The 14,559-nt window shown below is 54.2% G+C and overlaps 1 protein-coding gene across 4 annotated transcripts in view; it reads left to right on the forward strand.

Annotated features, from left to right (window-relative positions):
* Positions 1-7,705, forward strand: part of UCKL1 (uridine-cytidine kinase 1 like 1) — a 179,119-nt gene extending 171,414 nt beyond the window's left edge. For 2 of the 4 annotated variants that reach the window (XM_069871534.1, XM_069871531.1), the window contains 8 exons: positions 1,706-1,725; positions 4,074-4,172; positions 4,537-4,630; positions 4,941-5,003; positions 5,317-5,439; positions 5,834-5,941; positions 6,601-6,757; positions 7,340-7,705. In XM_069871534.1, coding sequence (XP_069727635.1) covers positions 1,706-1,725; positions 4,074-4,172; positions 4,537-4,630; positions 4,941-5,003; positions 5,317-5,439; positions 5,834-5,941; positions 6,601-6,757; positions 7,340-7,416 — 741 coding nt within the window. In that variant the 3' untranslated portion in view covers positions 7,417-7,705. Of the gene's footprint in view, positions 1-1,705; positions 1,726-4,073; positions 4,173-4,536; positions 4,631-4,940; positions 5,004-5,316; positions 5,440-5,833; positions 5,942-6,600; positions 6,758-7,320 lie in introns of all 4 variants that reach the window. The other 2 variants (XM_069871535.1, XM_069871532.1) reach the window with 2 other exon arrangements.
* The last annotated feature ends 6,854 nt before the right edge of the window (positions 7,706-14,559 follow it).

Consider the following 14,559-nt stretch of genomic DNA (forward strand, 5'->3'; position numbering starts at 1 on the left):
CCCTCACCCAGCAGGTGGCAGGGAGTGCTTCTCCCCAGCTCTCAGCTGATCAAATGGGTGAATTCTAAGGAGTTTGAAGAAAGTTGTGCCATTCCCTGCACCTGCAAGCCTTGTTTTGCTCCTGTGACTGGTGGCTGCTGAGGAGCATCGCTGCCTTCCTCTGCATCCCCTCAGAGTGCAGGTCAGACCTTAGAGTCCTTGCAGTTGGAGTATTTCTTGTCCAGCCTCCCACATGTTTAACCATGCATATGCTGGGGTTATAATTACATACAGGCACTCCCTTTACATCTGTGCCCAGGTGAGTATTCCTCCTGGAGCTCAGCAGCAAAAGCCAGACTGGCAAGCTCCAGCCTGCCGAGCCCAACCTGTTTTCCATCCCGTCCACCATGCACCCAGCCCAGCTCTCGGAGCCAGTGCTCTTTTCAGCCGATTCCCCTGACCAATCAATATTCCCCATCCACAAGGTGTCAATCGGCTTGGCATGCCCTTTACCAATTGTGTCTCGAAATATCACCCCGTGGCGCAGTTTAATAGCCCTCGTTTGAAATGTCAGCCGTGAAAGCCAGCTCCTGTACGTGTTTGAAATGCCTTGACTGCATTTGCTCCTTTGTAGCTGGATGTCTCTTGTCTGCTTCCTGCTTGATAGCATGCTCAACAAAGAGCTGAGGATGTTCCCTGAAGCCTTCCTGAGAGATGGTCACCCCTTTCTCTCTCACTCTCTCTTTCTTTCTTTCTTTCTTTCTTCTTCTTTTTTCCTTTAAAGCTTTTGTTCTTGGGTTGGGGGGGGAAATAAGTTTCCAAAGTACAAAGTTTTCTTGATGTGCTCATGGGTGCTGGTCTGAATGTTCCGTCGCGGTCCTGCCTGGCAGGAGGAGGGACAGGAAGCGTTGCTTTTGCAGGCGGGCTGAGATCTGCTCCTTCCATCCCTCCTGGCAGAGCTGGGGAGCTCTCAGCTGTGGTGAAACCCATAGTGAGGCGGCTGTTGGGGAGCCTGAGCTCTTCCCTCTGCCTCGCCTGCAGCCCCTCTCCAAGGGATGCTGATCCCAGGGCAGGTCCAGGTCAATTTGTGGGAAGGAAGGTCTTCTCAGCAGGCGGTGATGTTCACTTCAGAGCTGAGTTTCTCCCCATGTTCCTGGTGCTCTCGGTTTTCCAGACTCTCCAAGGCTTGAGCAGATTGTCCGTCCAGCGTGCCAGGAGATGGGCCTGCCTGTGAGCCCACCAGCAGCTTGCATGGATGCAGGACAGGCTGGAGGAAGGTTACTCAAGCTTGGTCTTGAGCACCTGCACTTGCTCTAGGATTGCAACAAAGCCCTGGATGAGGGCTGAGCATTTTCCTCTGGGCTCCAAGACCTGCAGCTGGTTCTGGAGCATTGTGCCACATGGGACAGAGGTGTGACAGGATCCCTGCTGTGACTCCAGAGCAGTGAAAGCCAACAGAGCTTTCTAGTCACGGAGCCAGGAGTGGAGCTTGTGCTGCAGAAAGCAGCTATGACTTGGTGACCAAGGGAGGAACGCTGGGGTCTGAACGGTGATGGCCTGGGCACCAGGCAGTTCCAAGAGCCATAGATCAATTAGGGCTTTTTTCACCCCTTTGACTAATGATAGTGCTTTTTCCTTTGTTTCATGTTGTGTTTGTCCATCTTCCCTTAAACTCTCATGTTTCCTGCCTTGTCTCCCCTGAACATCTCTCCCACCTGGTGACCAGAGGAAGCTGCGCTGGGATATGTGAGGAGATAAACGCTAACAGCAGGGTTTTGGTTGTGACACTAACGCCGGGGAACGGGGGCGAGGGCTGTGCAGTGTGAACCGCGTTACTAACCCAGGCAGGCAGCTCGCAGGGTCCTGCTTTGCTGGGGCTGTGCGGGCAAACCAGGGTGGGGGGACTTGAAAAACCGTCTTTATCCTGACCCCACAACTAGGACCTGCTGCTGTTCCCCCAGAAAGCACTGTGGGGACCTTCACAATGAGCAGCTTCCCTGGGCTTTCAGGGACAGAGGCGTGAGCAGGGTTGCGTCCCGAGCTCCCCATCCCCACACTGAGCAGCCGTGCCTGTGCAGGTGTCATGGGAAGGTGCAGAAAGCTTGGTGACAGATCACTGACAGCGTTTCTTGGGGCCTGTTGACAGTTTGGGGTGCAGGGGAGGTGTTCCCAGGCACATGGGGCTGCTCTCAGGGGTAAGAACACTCACTGGCATCTGCAGCAAGGCGCAGGAGCTAAGTCACACCGCATCTCGCCTGCGGCACCACAAACCAGGGCAGGAGAAGGGCTGCCCATCCTGCTGGCGTGGTGGGATGCTGCCACGTGGCCCTGGCAGTGATGGAGAGGTGACTGTGGCAAGCTCAGTTTAGGAGACAGCCCTGTGGGGTGTGACCCCTGCAGCTCCTCTGGTCTGGGGGACAGTGGTGTGTCACCTTAGCAGACCTAGCTGGGGCCATGAGTTGATGCGTGGCTCTGTTTTGGGGGGGCTGATCTCTGTCCCCCTAGAAGCAGGCACCAGCATCCACCAAAGGCAGGGCTCAGGTCCTCACTTGCTGTGTGGGTCTGCACGTCTGGGGACAGGAGAGCTTTAGACAGGGGTGGGTGGCAACTGTGTCCCTAAAATCTGTCCCTGGGCCAGGTCTGGAAGGAGGGAGGGCTGCCAGCAGCATGGTGCTGGTGTGGGAGCAGTTCTGAAGGAGTGAACCTAAGTGGCAGTGACTAACAGAGGGAGCTCGCTTCACTGACAGCAGGTCTGGGACCTTGAGGGCTGCTTGTCCCAAACAGGCAGTGGGGTCTGCGGGCAGATGAAGCACGCTGGGCTTGGCCCCAGCCCGGGGAGTCTGTGATGGGAGCACAGCGTGTGCCCCATGCTCCGTGGCAGCCAGGAGCTATCTCAGCTCACAGGAGCGTCCCTTGCATAGAGGCTCTTTGCTGCTATGCAGGACCGGAGCTGGCAAAAGCAAGAAGGAGCCCTTAAGTACCTACAGGCCTTGGGAATGTCTCATTTGGTGTTGGTTGGCCAAGACCAGGAGATGGCTGTATGGATGGAGGCCTCGAATCATCTAGCCTTGCCTGCCTCCAGTCCTACCGAGTCATCTTCTCTGTCTTCTCCGCTTGTGTGCCTCTGTGTGTGCGCAATTAATGCAGGCTTCTGCTTGATTTGAAATCTTAATTACATGGTGCTTTCATTTGTTTGCTCTCTTCTCCTCCTTCCCAGCATCTCTGTGATGGGATGCAGCTGCTGGCACGCTTGTGATCTGATGTATGGCTTTCGGACCCCAGCCCTCCTCCCAGACAAAGTCCTTCGTCCATCCTGCCCAGCCTAGTAGAAGTCAAATAGATGTTGACCTTCCTCTCGTTACTGCCACTCTCAAAGAGAGAGGTGACTAATGGGGCCCCATTGTGCTCTTCCCCATCAACGGTGTTCCCTTGATCCAAGAATAGCTCCCAACCCTATTAGTTATGTGGAGATGAGTCACACAAGGCTGGCCCCATCCAGCCGTAAAGTCTTGAAGCTGTTCCCAATTTGGCGTGGATCTGACTATCCCTGAATGGGCCAGGAGCTCTCTGAAATGGTCTCGTTGCAGCCTGGCTCTGCAGCCCTCACTGGGTGGCACAGCTGTCCCCACCGCACTGCCCAGTCTGGTTGACGTGGGCCTGGTTGCCTGTCTGTTCTTGGTGACATCTGGCACTTGTTTTGGAGGACCCAGAGAGCCGCAGCAGCTCCTCCCTACCCCATGAGTTCAGGATCCACCACCAGATAACACTCCCAAGCAGGAGAAGATCTTGATTTTATTATCCACTTCCCTCCCAACCAGTGGAAAGCAAGATGGGCCAACCATGGGCTGCTGCCCAGCAGGAAGGGCAGCTCCTTGGGTTGTGAGACCCCGCTGGCTGCGCTGGTCACCCGCTCCCTGCCCCATACGTGGGAGCAGGTTCCTCTGCCACTGGGCAGGGCTGGCCGCTCATTCGGCTCAGCTGGATGGCCTTGGTGTGCATTTGCAGCGTGAGATGACATCTGGGAGGATGGCTCTGGCCGTGTGCTGTGCTCCAGCCTTGCCTGGAGACATTCTGACTGCGTGTTTGGTTTTCAGGGCTGCCCTGGCCTCTGCCCACCAGTGCCACCCCCTTCCTCAGACCCTCAGCGTGCTGAAGAGCACCCCTCAGGTGAGGGGCATGCACACCATCATCAGGTAAAGCCCTCGGCACCACAGCCCCCCGGGGCAGGGTGGGGTTTGGTTGCTAGCTGGGATGGGCTTGGCTTGCTTCAGATCCCCAAATCTCACTTGTGCCCTGTCCTCATGACTTGGGGACATGGGACAGGATAGATGGGGGTGGACCTTGCATACAGGAGCTGCGCTGTGAGCGCTCCATGGTCTGGCCTGCAATTTCTCTGCCTTTTACCTTAAGCTGCCATTGCAATTCCAGGCTCAGCCAGTGAACTCGGGTGCAAACAAGACAGGGGCAGTGTCTGCCCTCCTCTACCTTTGTGCTCTGTCAGCATCTCCTGGGGCACATTTTGCTCCAGAGCTTACACTGCCTTTCCCTCCCCACTAGAAACAGGGAGACCAGCAGAGATGAGTTCATTTTCTACTCCAAGAGGCTTATGCGGTTGCTGATTGAGCATGCGCTCTCCCTGCTCCCGTTCCAGGTGGGTTTGGTGCTGTAGCCGGGAGGGTGGGCAGGAGGAGCTGTGTTTCCTCTCCAATTCCTGTCCCATAACTGCCCTGGAGCCTGGACAGTCCTGGCTCTGCTGCTCCCACCTTCCCTGTGTGTCCACCCTTTCCTTCTAAGCTGAAAGGGGGCAGGACTCCCCTAGGCCAAGGAGCAGGGGCATGGCCCTGGGTGACAACTCTCTGTCCAGCCTCATTTTCCAAGGAGCCAGACCAATCCGCAGCTGGCTGGCTCCTCCGAGGGTCACGTCAGAGCCCCTGGTAATGCTTCTCACGTGTTTTTTGCAGAGTTGCACAGTCCAGACCCCTCAGGGACAGGACTACGAAGGGAAGACATACAGCGGGAAGCAAGTAAGTGGAAGCAAAAGGTGCTATTCCAGTCTGCCCCACGGGGCTACGTTGAAAGTCGTGTGGATTCAGGATCAGGACACTTCTGGCTTTGCGGGGCTTCCATCAGGCCTGCATTTGGTGCCTGCTATCATGAGTATGATGCGAGCATCATGAGTATGATGAGTATGACTGCGAGCAGCACAACCTGCTCCTGGAAGGGATGTGTTTTGGGGCGGCCCGCTAGCGTCCCCCGTTGCTGAGGCCCAGTGCCGCACTGGGATGGTGTGCATCTCCTGCTCCGTGCCTTCCCGTTCACCCTCACCGTGTGCTGCAGATCACCGGGGTGTCCATCCTGCGAGCAGGTGAGACCATGGAGCCAGCACTGCGAGCGGTTTGCAAGGACGTCCGCATCGGGACCATCCTCATCCAGACCAACTGCAACACGGGCGAGCCAGAGGTAACGCCTGGGGCCCTGGGCTGCCAAGGGCATCTCCTGGCGTTAGCCTGCATGTGGGGCGGGACTCAGGTAGTTCCTGAGAGCTCTTCAGCGATCCGAGAGTGGGTCTTGGCAGGGGTTGAGTGCTTTGAAAGCTTCTGAAGTGTGTTTTGCCAGCGTGTTTGCGCACACAAGGGCTGGTTCGCTATGTAAGTGTTTGCACCAGCACTTGGCTCCAAGCTGACAGCTGAGGTTCCAGAGACAGAGATGTTGGACTCAATGGTCCGGTGGGTTTCTTCCAACCTGGTTATTCTATGATTCTATGTGGGGAAGATCCTTCACCCCTCTAAGAGAAGGGCGTGGGTTGCTCTATTCACCTTCAGCCTCTAAGCTGATCTCTCTCCCCCTTGCCCAGCTCCACTATCTGCGGCTGCCAAAGGACATCAGTGAAGACCACGTCATCCTGATGGACTGCACGGTCTCCACGGGCGCAGCAGCTATGATGGCCGTGCGAGTGCTGCTGGTACAGAGGATGCTGGGCACACCACAGAGGGCGGGTGGTTCTCCCCGAGATAACGTGCAGAACACCAGCCATACTGAGGGGCCTGGTGCCAAAACTGTCTCCTCCTTGTGACCAATCATGCAATGGGAGCCAGCACAAGGGAGGGACTTTTTACAAGGGTATGGAGTCATACAACAAGGGGGAGTGGCTTTAATTTATAAGGGGCAAGATTTAGATTAGAAATTAGGAAGAAATCCTTCATGAGGAGGGTGGGGAGGCCCTGGCCCTGGTTGCCCAGAGCAGTGATGGCTGCCCCATCCCTGGAGGTGTTCAAGGCCAGGTTGGATGGGGCTTGGAGCAACCTGATCCCGTGGGAGGTGTCCTCCCCTGGCAGGGGTTTGGAACTGGATGGGCTTTGAGGTCCCTTCCAACCCAAACCATTCTATGATTCTGTGGCTCCATAACCAGGCGATGACAAAGTCACCCTTTCGTTGTGTAGCAGCAGCCTGGATTTAAGTTGGTTTCTTGGTCCTCTAACCCCAGGCTGGCCATGGAGAGGGGAAGAGAGAAAGTGGCTCAAGGAAGGCCCTTGATTGCTCCAAGTGCCATTCCCTGGAGGCATGGGCCATAACATGCCTTGGACACCCTTACCCTGAGCTGTCTCTCTGCCTTTCCCACAGGATCATGATGTCCCAGAAGACAAAATCTTCCTCCTCTCTCTGCTTATGGCAGAGATGGGTGTCCACTCAGTCGCCTATGCTTTTCCCCGGGTGAAGATCATCACCACAGCTGTGGACAAGGAGGTGAATAACCTTTTCCGGATAATCCCTGGCATTGGTGAGTACCTAGGTAGGAAAGACCTGTTGCAGAGGCATTTTCAGTGCTTCTGGTCCACTCCCCAGAGGAGGTGAAGCCCTGGTTCTCAGCAGCAGCTTAGGTCTGGCCTTATTTTACCTGAGGACCCACTGCCTCTCCTGGGTCCCACTGCCTCTTGGCTGTTGGGATCCACACACCTGCTCTGAGCTCTGTTGGGCAGACATAACCTCGGCAGAAGGAGCCATTCCACATGCCGTGAGCCCCCTCCAGCCCCAGGTGGAGAAGCTGGGCTGGGACAGCTGGAGCAGATCTGTCCCTGCCTCATTCCCTATGCTGTCACCTTAAACAAGCTCATCCAAAACAAGCTCACACTGTTCTTCTGTCCTCACCTCAGCTGTGCCAGGAAACACCCCTGCCACGGGGTGCTAAAACAGCCCCCAGGCTGCTCCAGTTTTGCTGCTACGAAGGTTTTAGTGCCATTTAAACTGTCGGATAAACCTGCTTTTACCTCCTTGCCTGCTGGGAGGAGGGCAGGCGGGAGGATGGGTCGCAGGGCTCCCTGCAGAGCTGCACCGTGACTGCAGGCTCTCTTTCTCCCCGCAGGGAACTTTGGGGATCGGTACTTCGGGACTGACGCTCCTCCAGATTGGAGTGATGATGAAGATGCTCTTAGCACTTAGCTGGGTGTGGAGATGCCACTGGCGACAGGCAGCTTCAGCACTGCACCTTAACCCCTTCTGTCCGTTGCAGAGATTTCTCCTTCCTCCTCACCAAGCATAGATATTTTTTTCAAACCTTACATTGGAAATCTAGGGCATATTTTTTCAAAGGAACATAAATCCTAGTTTGACTTCGTGGACAGGCGTGTGTCCCAGCATAGAGTGGAGTTAATTTATTTTAATTTAAAGATTTGCCTATATAACTTATTGGAGATATTTTATAAAGAAAAATAATAAATCTTTTTCTCTGTTTTTCTTGAATGGAGCCATTCTTTGTCACAACCTAGGGGTTCCCAGAAGAATTCACAGCCCTTTGGGCCTGCTGCTCTGGAGCAGAGATGCTGTGAGCGACAGCGGGAGGTCGAGACCCTCCTGTTGAGAAGCAGGCTGACCCTGCAGCTGTGGAGCAGTTCTTGCAGCTCTGCCTTTGCTGAAGATCTTACACCCCAGTGAGAGTTTTCCCTACAGGATGTGCTCACTCTGATGCGACTGAGCCTTCACCCCATGGGAGCTGGTGGGGACAGAGAGCACCCTGCAGCCTCTCTGCAAGGAGGTCAAGGTCTGCTGCCTGCAGCAGGGCTGGGAGCAGAAGAATCCACCACTCCCATTCCCAAGCTCCACCTCTTGCTGCCTGGCAAGTGAAGGGCTGGTACCAGAGGAAGAGCAGTTTTTTGTGTCTGCAAGGAAGCTGGAGCTCAGGGTGGGGGGTCACATCATGCTTCAGCTTAAGAAGCATCGAGCCCCTCTTTCAGTTCAGCAGCTGAAGTGAAACCTAGCTCACCCAAACACCACCTTGGCTCTTGTTGAATCGGAGCTGCCCAAGACATGAGGAGCAGGTCTCATAACGGTCTCCAGGAAGCTGGTAGCAGGGCCAAGTAACCTCAGCGGAAGGAGAGCAGCCAGCCCCATGAGGTGGGTTTTGTCAGGGGCTGTCACCTTTGTGGCTAAACATGGAGTATTTTCTTTTCCTACAAAGTACCAATGCGCCATCCTTGTGCTGGAGATAAACTGGCCAAGAGGAGCAAACCAACCCCTCGACTGGGTGTCCTTGGCTTGGAGCTGGCTCTTAAGGCAGGTGATGCCGGCAGCAAGGAGAGCAGGGCCGGGAGGGTATGTTCTGCCAGGCCCTCACTGAAATGGAGAGTCACCTGGTGATAGCACAGTGTGGGCTCAGGTGTGATGAGCCCAAAATAACTGCCACTGTTCTGCGGCATGTTGTATAAATTCTCAACTAAATTTAAAAGAAAACACATGCCCGAGTTCTTGCAAGAGCTCGGCTAAAGCATGAGCCCTCGGCTTGAAAGCCACTCTCAGAGCCAGCACTGACACTTGATTAGCGGCAGCTAAAAATAGCTCCTTGCGTAGGTGGAAGGAGAGCTCATAAGCACAAACACGGGAGGAGAAGAGGCAGACACAGGGGTTTTTGGCTGGGGCACCAGGTGAGCAGGGGTGGGACAAGGGACAGCAGCATCGCCAGGTCCATGGAGAAGCATGCCTGCACCCAGCATCCTTTCCCCGGGCTGCAGCCACTAGCACAACAGCTCAGTGCTGGAGGAGCCCAGTGTCTTTGTAGATCATTCTCAACCCCATGAACGAATGCTGCCATCATCCATGCATACAGCTCCAGCAGACCTTGTTTGAGCAATGCTTTTGGCCTCCTTGAGAGAGACAACACCATGCAATGGTCTTGAGCAATAGGGTTCTGACCCATCACTCTGCACCCATGGCCCTGATGACCTTGTGCTGGGCGTCAACAGCAGGTGTAGGCTGCTCGGCCATGGGAGGGTAAGACAAAAATTGTGGTGTAAAGGGTGTGGGGAGGAGGAGGCATCACCAGAGCCTCAGACTACAACGTCTTGTTTTGCAGCACTTCCAGGCTGCTAAATGCTACCCACGCACTCAAGCAGCCCCCAGCACCCATGGCCAGTGGCTGGCAGACCCATGATTAAGCATTGCATGGCCCCCCTTGCCACCACATTAAGGTCCAAGTGACCGACACCCTATCCCATGGGCATGGCCACTGGGACCAGCCAGCCAAGAGGTCTCCTGGACCTTCCGCTATGCTCCCTCCCAGTGTGAAGGAAGATCTGGAGACCTTTACATCCAGGCCAACTCTTGCTTTTAACACAGTACATCCATAATTTTCCTCAGAACAAGTGTGTTTTTCCTCAGCATGTCCACATTTTTCCCTCAGATCCACAACAGATCTCTACCTTTCCTTAGTATATCCTTATTTTTCCTCAGAAGATCTGCACTTTCCTTCAAGCAGATCCACGTTTTTCCTCAGTAGGTACACATTTTTCCTCAGATCCACACTTTTTCTTTAACAGACGCACTTTTTTTCCTTAGCAGAGCCCTATTTTGCCTCAAAAGATCTGCACTATCCCTCAGTAGATCTACATATTCCCTCAGATGTGCATTCCAACACAGTAGATGCACCTTTTCCCTCAGCAGAACCACGTTTCACCCTGGCAAAGCCAGGCCTGCAGCCACACAGCCATCTTTTACCCCAACAAACCAACCGTGCACCCACACCAACGCTGGCCGCTCCCACTACTGAAAAACACGGCAAGTTCCCCTCCTCTCCTTCTCTGCTCCCTGCTTGAAGGGAAAATGGCGGGTGGGCTGGGTGCTGAGCAGCTCCATCCCCACCACCATCGCCCTTGTCCTCAAGCCACGGCGCCATTTTGGATGCCCTCAGCCACCCGTGGCCATGGTCTGGAGGGTCGGCCAGGTCCCACCTCGCCGTTGCCAGCGCAACAAGACCGAAGAGCTTCTGTTTGTGACAAAACGCTGGCAGCAAACGCACCCCCATCGGAAACGCCGCGTGGGAGGAGGGCGGCTCCCCCTCGCCTCTGCCTCGTTGCCCCCCCAGCACCGGCCATGCTGGCCACTCACAGGTTGGGGTGATGAGAGCGACAACAAAAAAACCCACTGTTTTTTTTGGCCAAGATATCGATCTACGGCTTTCTCAGGTAGCCTTGGCCATGAGGTTGCATCGCAGCGGGGTGACCAGTGCTGCCAGCACCGCTGCAGCCGCCCTTGGCAGCGATGCCCTCCGCCCCAGCCCAAAAAGCCATGAGGGTCATGCAATTAATTTTTTTTTTAAGTGGAAAAAAGAGCAAATGCAGTCATTTGATGAGCCATGGTGCCATGCATTGCTGCAGTGGCCAAGCAGGTGGCCCATGGCTGCTGTGGCTGCTGGCCAGCAGCGTGCAGTGCACAGGGACAACCCTGTGGGACAGACACCCTGAGGCAGACACGGCCACAGCAGTGGTTCCCTTCCAAAACACAGGAATACTGGAGAAAGGCAGTGGGAATCATAGAATCGTGGAATGGTTTGGGTTGGAAGGGACCTCAAAGCCCATCCAGCCCCACCCCTGAAATGCGCAGGGACACCTCCCGCTGGATCAGGGGCTCCAAGCCCCATCCAGCCTGGACTTGAACACCAAACCATTCTATAATAATACATTTTCTATATATCTGTGGGGGTGGCCGACACAGAAAAGGCATGGACTTGTAGAACCATTGAATGGTTTGGGTTGGAAGGCACCTCAAAGCCCAGCCAGTCTCACCCCCTGCCATAGGCAAGGACACCTCCAACTGGATCAGGGGCTCCAAGCCCCATCCAATCTGGCCTTGAACACCTCCAGGGATGGGGCGGCCACCACTGCTCTGGGCAACCTGGGCCAGGGCCTCCCCACCCTCACAGCAAAACATTTTTTCCCAAGATCTCATATCAGTCTCCCCTCTTTTAGTCAAAAAACGCTCCCCCTCATCATCTCCATGCCCTCCCTGATCAAGAGCCCCTCCCCGGCTTTCCTGGAGCCCCTTTCCATATTGGAAGGTGCTCTAAGTTCTCCCCGCAGCCTTCTTTTCTCCAGGCTGAACAACCGCACCTCTCTCAGCCCCTTTTTCTCATTACACACCCAGGCAATGCCACACTTCATTAAAGCAGCCCAAAAACCTCCCAAAGGCTTTTGATTTATCGCTGTCACACAGTACCCATGGACTTGACTGCAGCCCCCGCAATGACCGGGGTCCCCCACACCGCAGGGTCCCTGTCCTGGCAGCACCTGCATCGCCACCGGCTTTGCTTGACATCCTGCCCATCGTCCAGACCGACCCAAACCACAGCTCATCTGACCAACAGCAGAGCCTCTCAAACACAATCCCCTCATCACTAAAAATAGATCAGAGCGGTTGAAATAAGAAGAAAAAAAAAATACCACACAAAGAAGATGAGAACAATATCTGCTTGACCATCAAAGATAAAACACACTCATTTCGAGGCAGGAACAGCCGGGAGGAGAACTTTTGGGTTGTATTTTCTCTTTCTGCAGCAGATGGGCTTGGTTTTCTTTGAAATAGGTGAAGCTTCTCGTTGCTGCCAGCCTGAGGTAACTGCCCGAGGCAGCTCCAGTGCCCACGGCTGCTCTGTTCAAGGGCTTGGTGGAGCTGGAAAGCAACAGAGTGACCCATCAGGTCATAACTAACTCATTTTGTACAGAAAGAGGCAGAACCGGTGGGTTTAAACTTGTGCACTCACCCCACCACTCATGTGAGAACGTGGTAATTCATTGCAGGAGTCGGCTTTGCTGACGAGCACTAGCAAGGTCAGGGCAGAGCAGCTCCATCCCACAGCTCTGCAGGGTACGGTCCTGGCCAGCTGCAAAAAAAATGCTTAATTTCTCTGTATTATTAAACAAGGCAATTTGTTGCAAACAACGGCTGGTGGCATCTACATTAAAACCCCTGCTCTGTTAACAGAGGTGGGGTTTTTTTCAGAAGTCGATATCAAAACAGCAACAGAAAATGGGATATTTTGAAGCTGCTCCATGAGGAGTATTTGAGACAGCGATCAGCCAATAAATCCAACACGTTACACACTGATGCGTTCACCTGGTGCCACTGGAAACTTTTTCACCAATACCTGAAGTGATATTCATTCCATCTCTTGCCAAAGGCAATCCTCGGTCAGGCTCAATCCTCACGGAAATATTTATAGATATCAAAGACATTTAAAAGACTTGATTCAACCTCAACAAATCTACACTGAAGATTCATTAGACCCCATTAACCCACAGATAGAATAACTGCAACAAGAAGAGCAAGGGTTGGGAAAGTGTTCAATAAAAACAGTAAAGTGTAGAGATAGGATGGGGTGAATGGTTTTCAGCTGAAGGAGGGGAGATTGAGATGAGATCTTAGGGAGAAATGTTTTGCTGTGAGGGTGGGGAGGCCCTGGCCCAGGTTGCCCAGAGCAGTGGTGGCCGCCCCATCCCTGGAGGGGTTCAAGCCTCGGCATTAAAATTCACGCAAAGCAGAAGAAGAAATCTTGAATCCCAAGTATTCCTTCTTTGCTTTTAATAAAATGAAAGAAAAATAACTAACATGCAAGTGCCCCTCTTCTTCCTCTCTCATGCGAACAACAGCTGTGACAAGAGAAAAGGGGGAGAGGTTAGCAGTCTGCAGCTTGCCAAGCCACGCTAACGAGTCCGTTAAGGTACGGCTTGGTCCCTGTGCAGCTCAGTCTGGGGTAACTCCCTCATCTGACTCAAATAGGGGGGAAACAAAAGCACCAAAGGTGACTGCAGGGGCAGAAGGTGCAGGGAAGGCGATGGGCTCCCCATGGAGACTAGACTGGGCAGCAGGTGAGATGGAGATCTCCCCTTGCTGCAGCCAGATCTGGAGCCTGCTGCACCCAAGAGCAGCTCCAGCACCAGGACCTCCACTCTGAGTCATGTTTGAGGGAAGTGGTGCAACTCAATTAGCTGAACATACCCTTCAAATGGCCAGCACTGGTGCTGGTACTGCAGCATTTCCCACCCTCATCACCGCCTTTGCTGGTACAGAGAGACACATCAAGGAGGTTTTGCAGATGGTTTCCACCACAGGGATCCCATGCAGATAGGTGTTCCAGAGCCACGGCAATCTCCCAGTGTTGGAGCTTCGCCCAGGGACACCACACAGTGTTGACACACAGAGCTCAGGGAGAGCTGGGCTGCAGCTCCACAACCCCTCTGCCATCGCGCTGGGTCTCCTGGAAAGGGGCACTGGGGGAGCAATATCCTCTCCAAGACAGCAAACCAGTCATAGGTCCTTGAACCACAAAGCTGCCTCCCTGCTCCATTACCACTGCTCAGCCTTCCAGCCCCATTTCACCCTGGAAAGCAGCACATGGGGCATTTCACACCCTCTAAAGCAGGGCCAAGCACAGGGCACTGGCGGAGCTGAGGGAGAAACACGGACAGGAGCCAGACCAGGAGCTACCAGAGACTCTGCGACAACCGATGGAAATCACCCTTTGCAGAGGTGGTGAGGAGCACAGCGTGCCCCACAGCTGCGTGTCCTGCCATGTACACATGCTGCTCCAGCCCCACAGAAGCGTGCTGTGCCCTGCTGGGCCAGGGTAAGCTGCTCCAGATGTGCCTGCATCCTTTGGTAGCATCTGTTTTATCATGGCACGTGGTTTTCCACCTTTCCCTTTGTTTTCTTATGTTCTACAGCAAAAAACTGCTCTTCTGGGCCAGCCAAAAGGTCAAAATAAATCACATGTCTCCAGATCTGCTCTCTGTTAGACACATGAGGCACAGGAGCTGCTCTCCAGTCTGGGTCTGGCCTCGAGGGAGGATCTGCTGGCTGAGCTGGAGCAGCTTTAGGATGAAGAGGATGCAGATATGTGTCACAGCCTGTGGTTGGGACAGGATGGAGCTTTGCCATGTGCTCTGGCTCCATTCAGAGAGGCAGCACTTAGGAAACATGCTTTCTTGGTGGGTGGGATAGAAATGAGGCTCTACTGCTTGTTGAATTGAGGAACAGGACCTCTCTGTCCCTCCAGGGCCAAAGAGGAGGAAACCCAGAGCAGTTTCATGCCTAGGCTGGACCCGGGGCAGTGGAGGATGCTCTGCAGCTCCTGCAGCCTGGGCATCCCTCCTCACCTCCCTCTCTCTAACAGCAGACGAGCACTTTCTCATTTTCAAATAAATCAAGAGCACCACTAAAACACAGAGTTGGGGTGCTGGTTTTTTTTTTTCTGTTGTTTCACTTCTCTTTGCCGCCCTGCCTGTCCAGCATGTAATGGAAATTTTACCGCAGACGCTC

Source organism: Phaenicophaeus curvirostris, chromosome 18, assembly GCF_032191515.1.
Source record: "Phaenicophaeus curvirostris isolate KB17595 chromosome 18, BPBGC_Pcur_1.0, whole genome shotgun sequence".
NCBI classification, from domain to species: domain Eukaryota; kingdom Metazoa; phylum Chordata; class Aves; order Cuculiformes; family Cuculidae; genus Phaenicophaeus; species Phaenicophaeus curvirostris.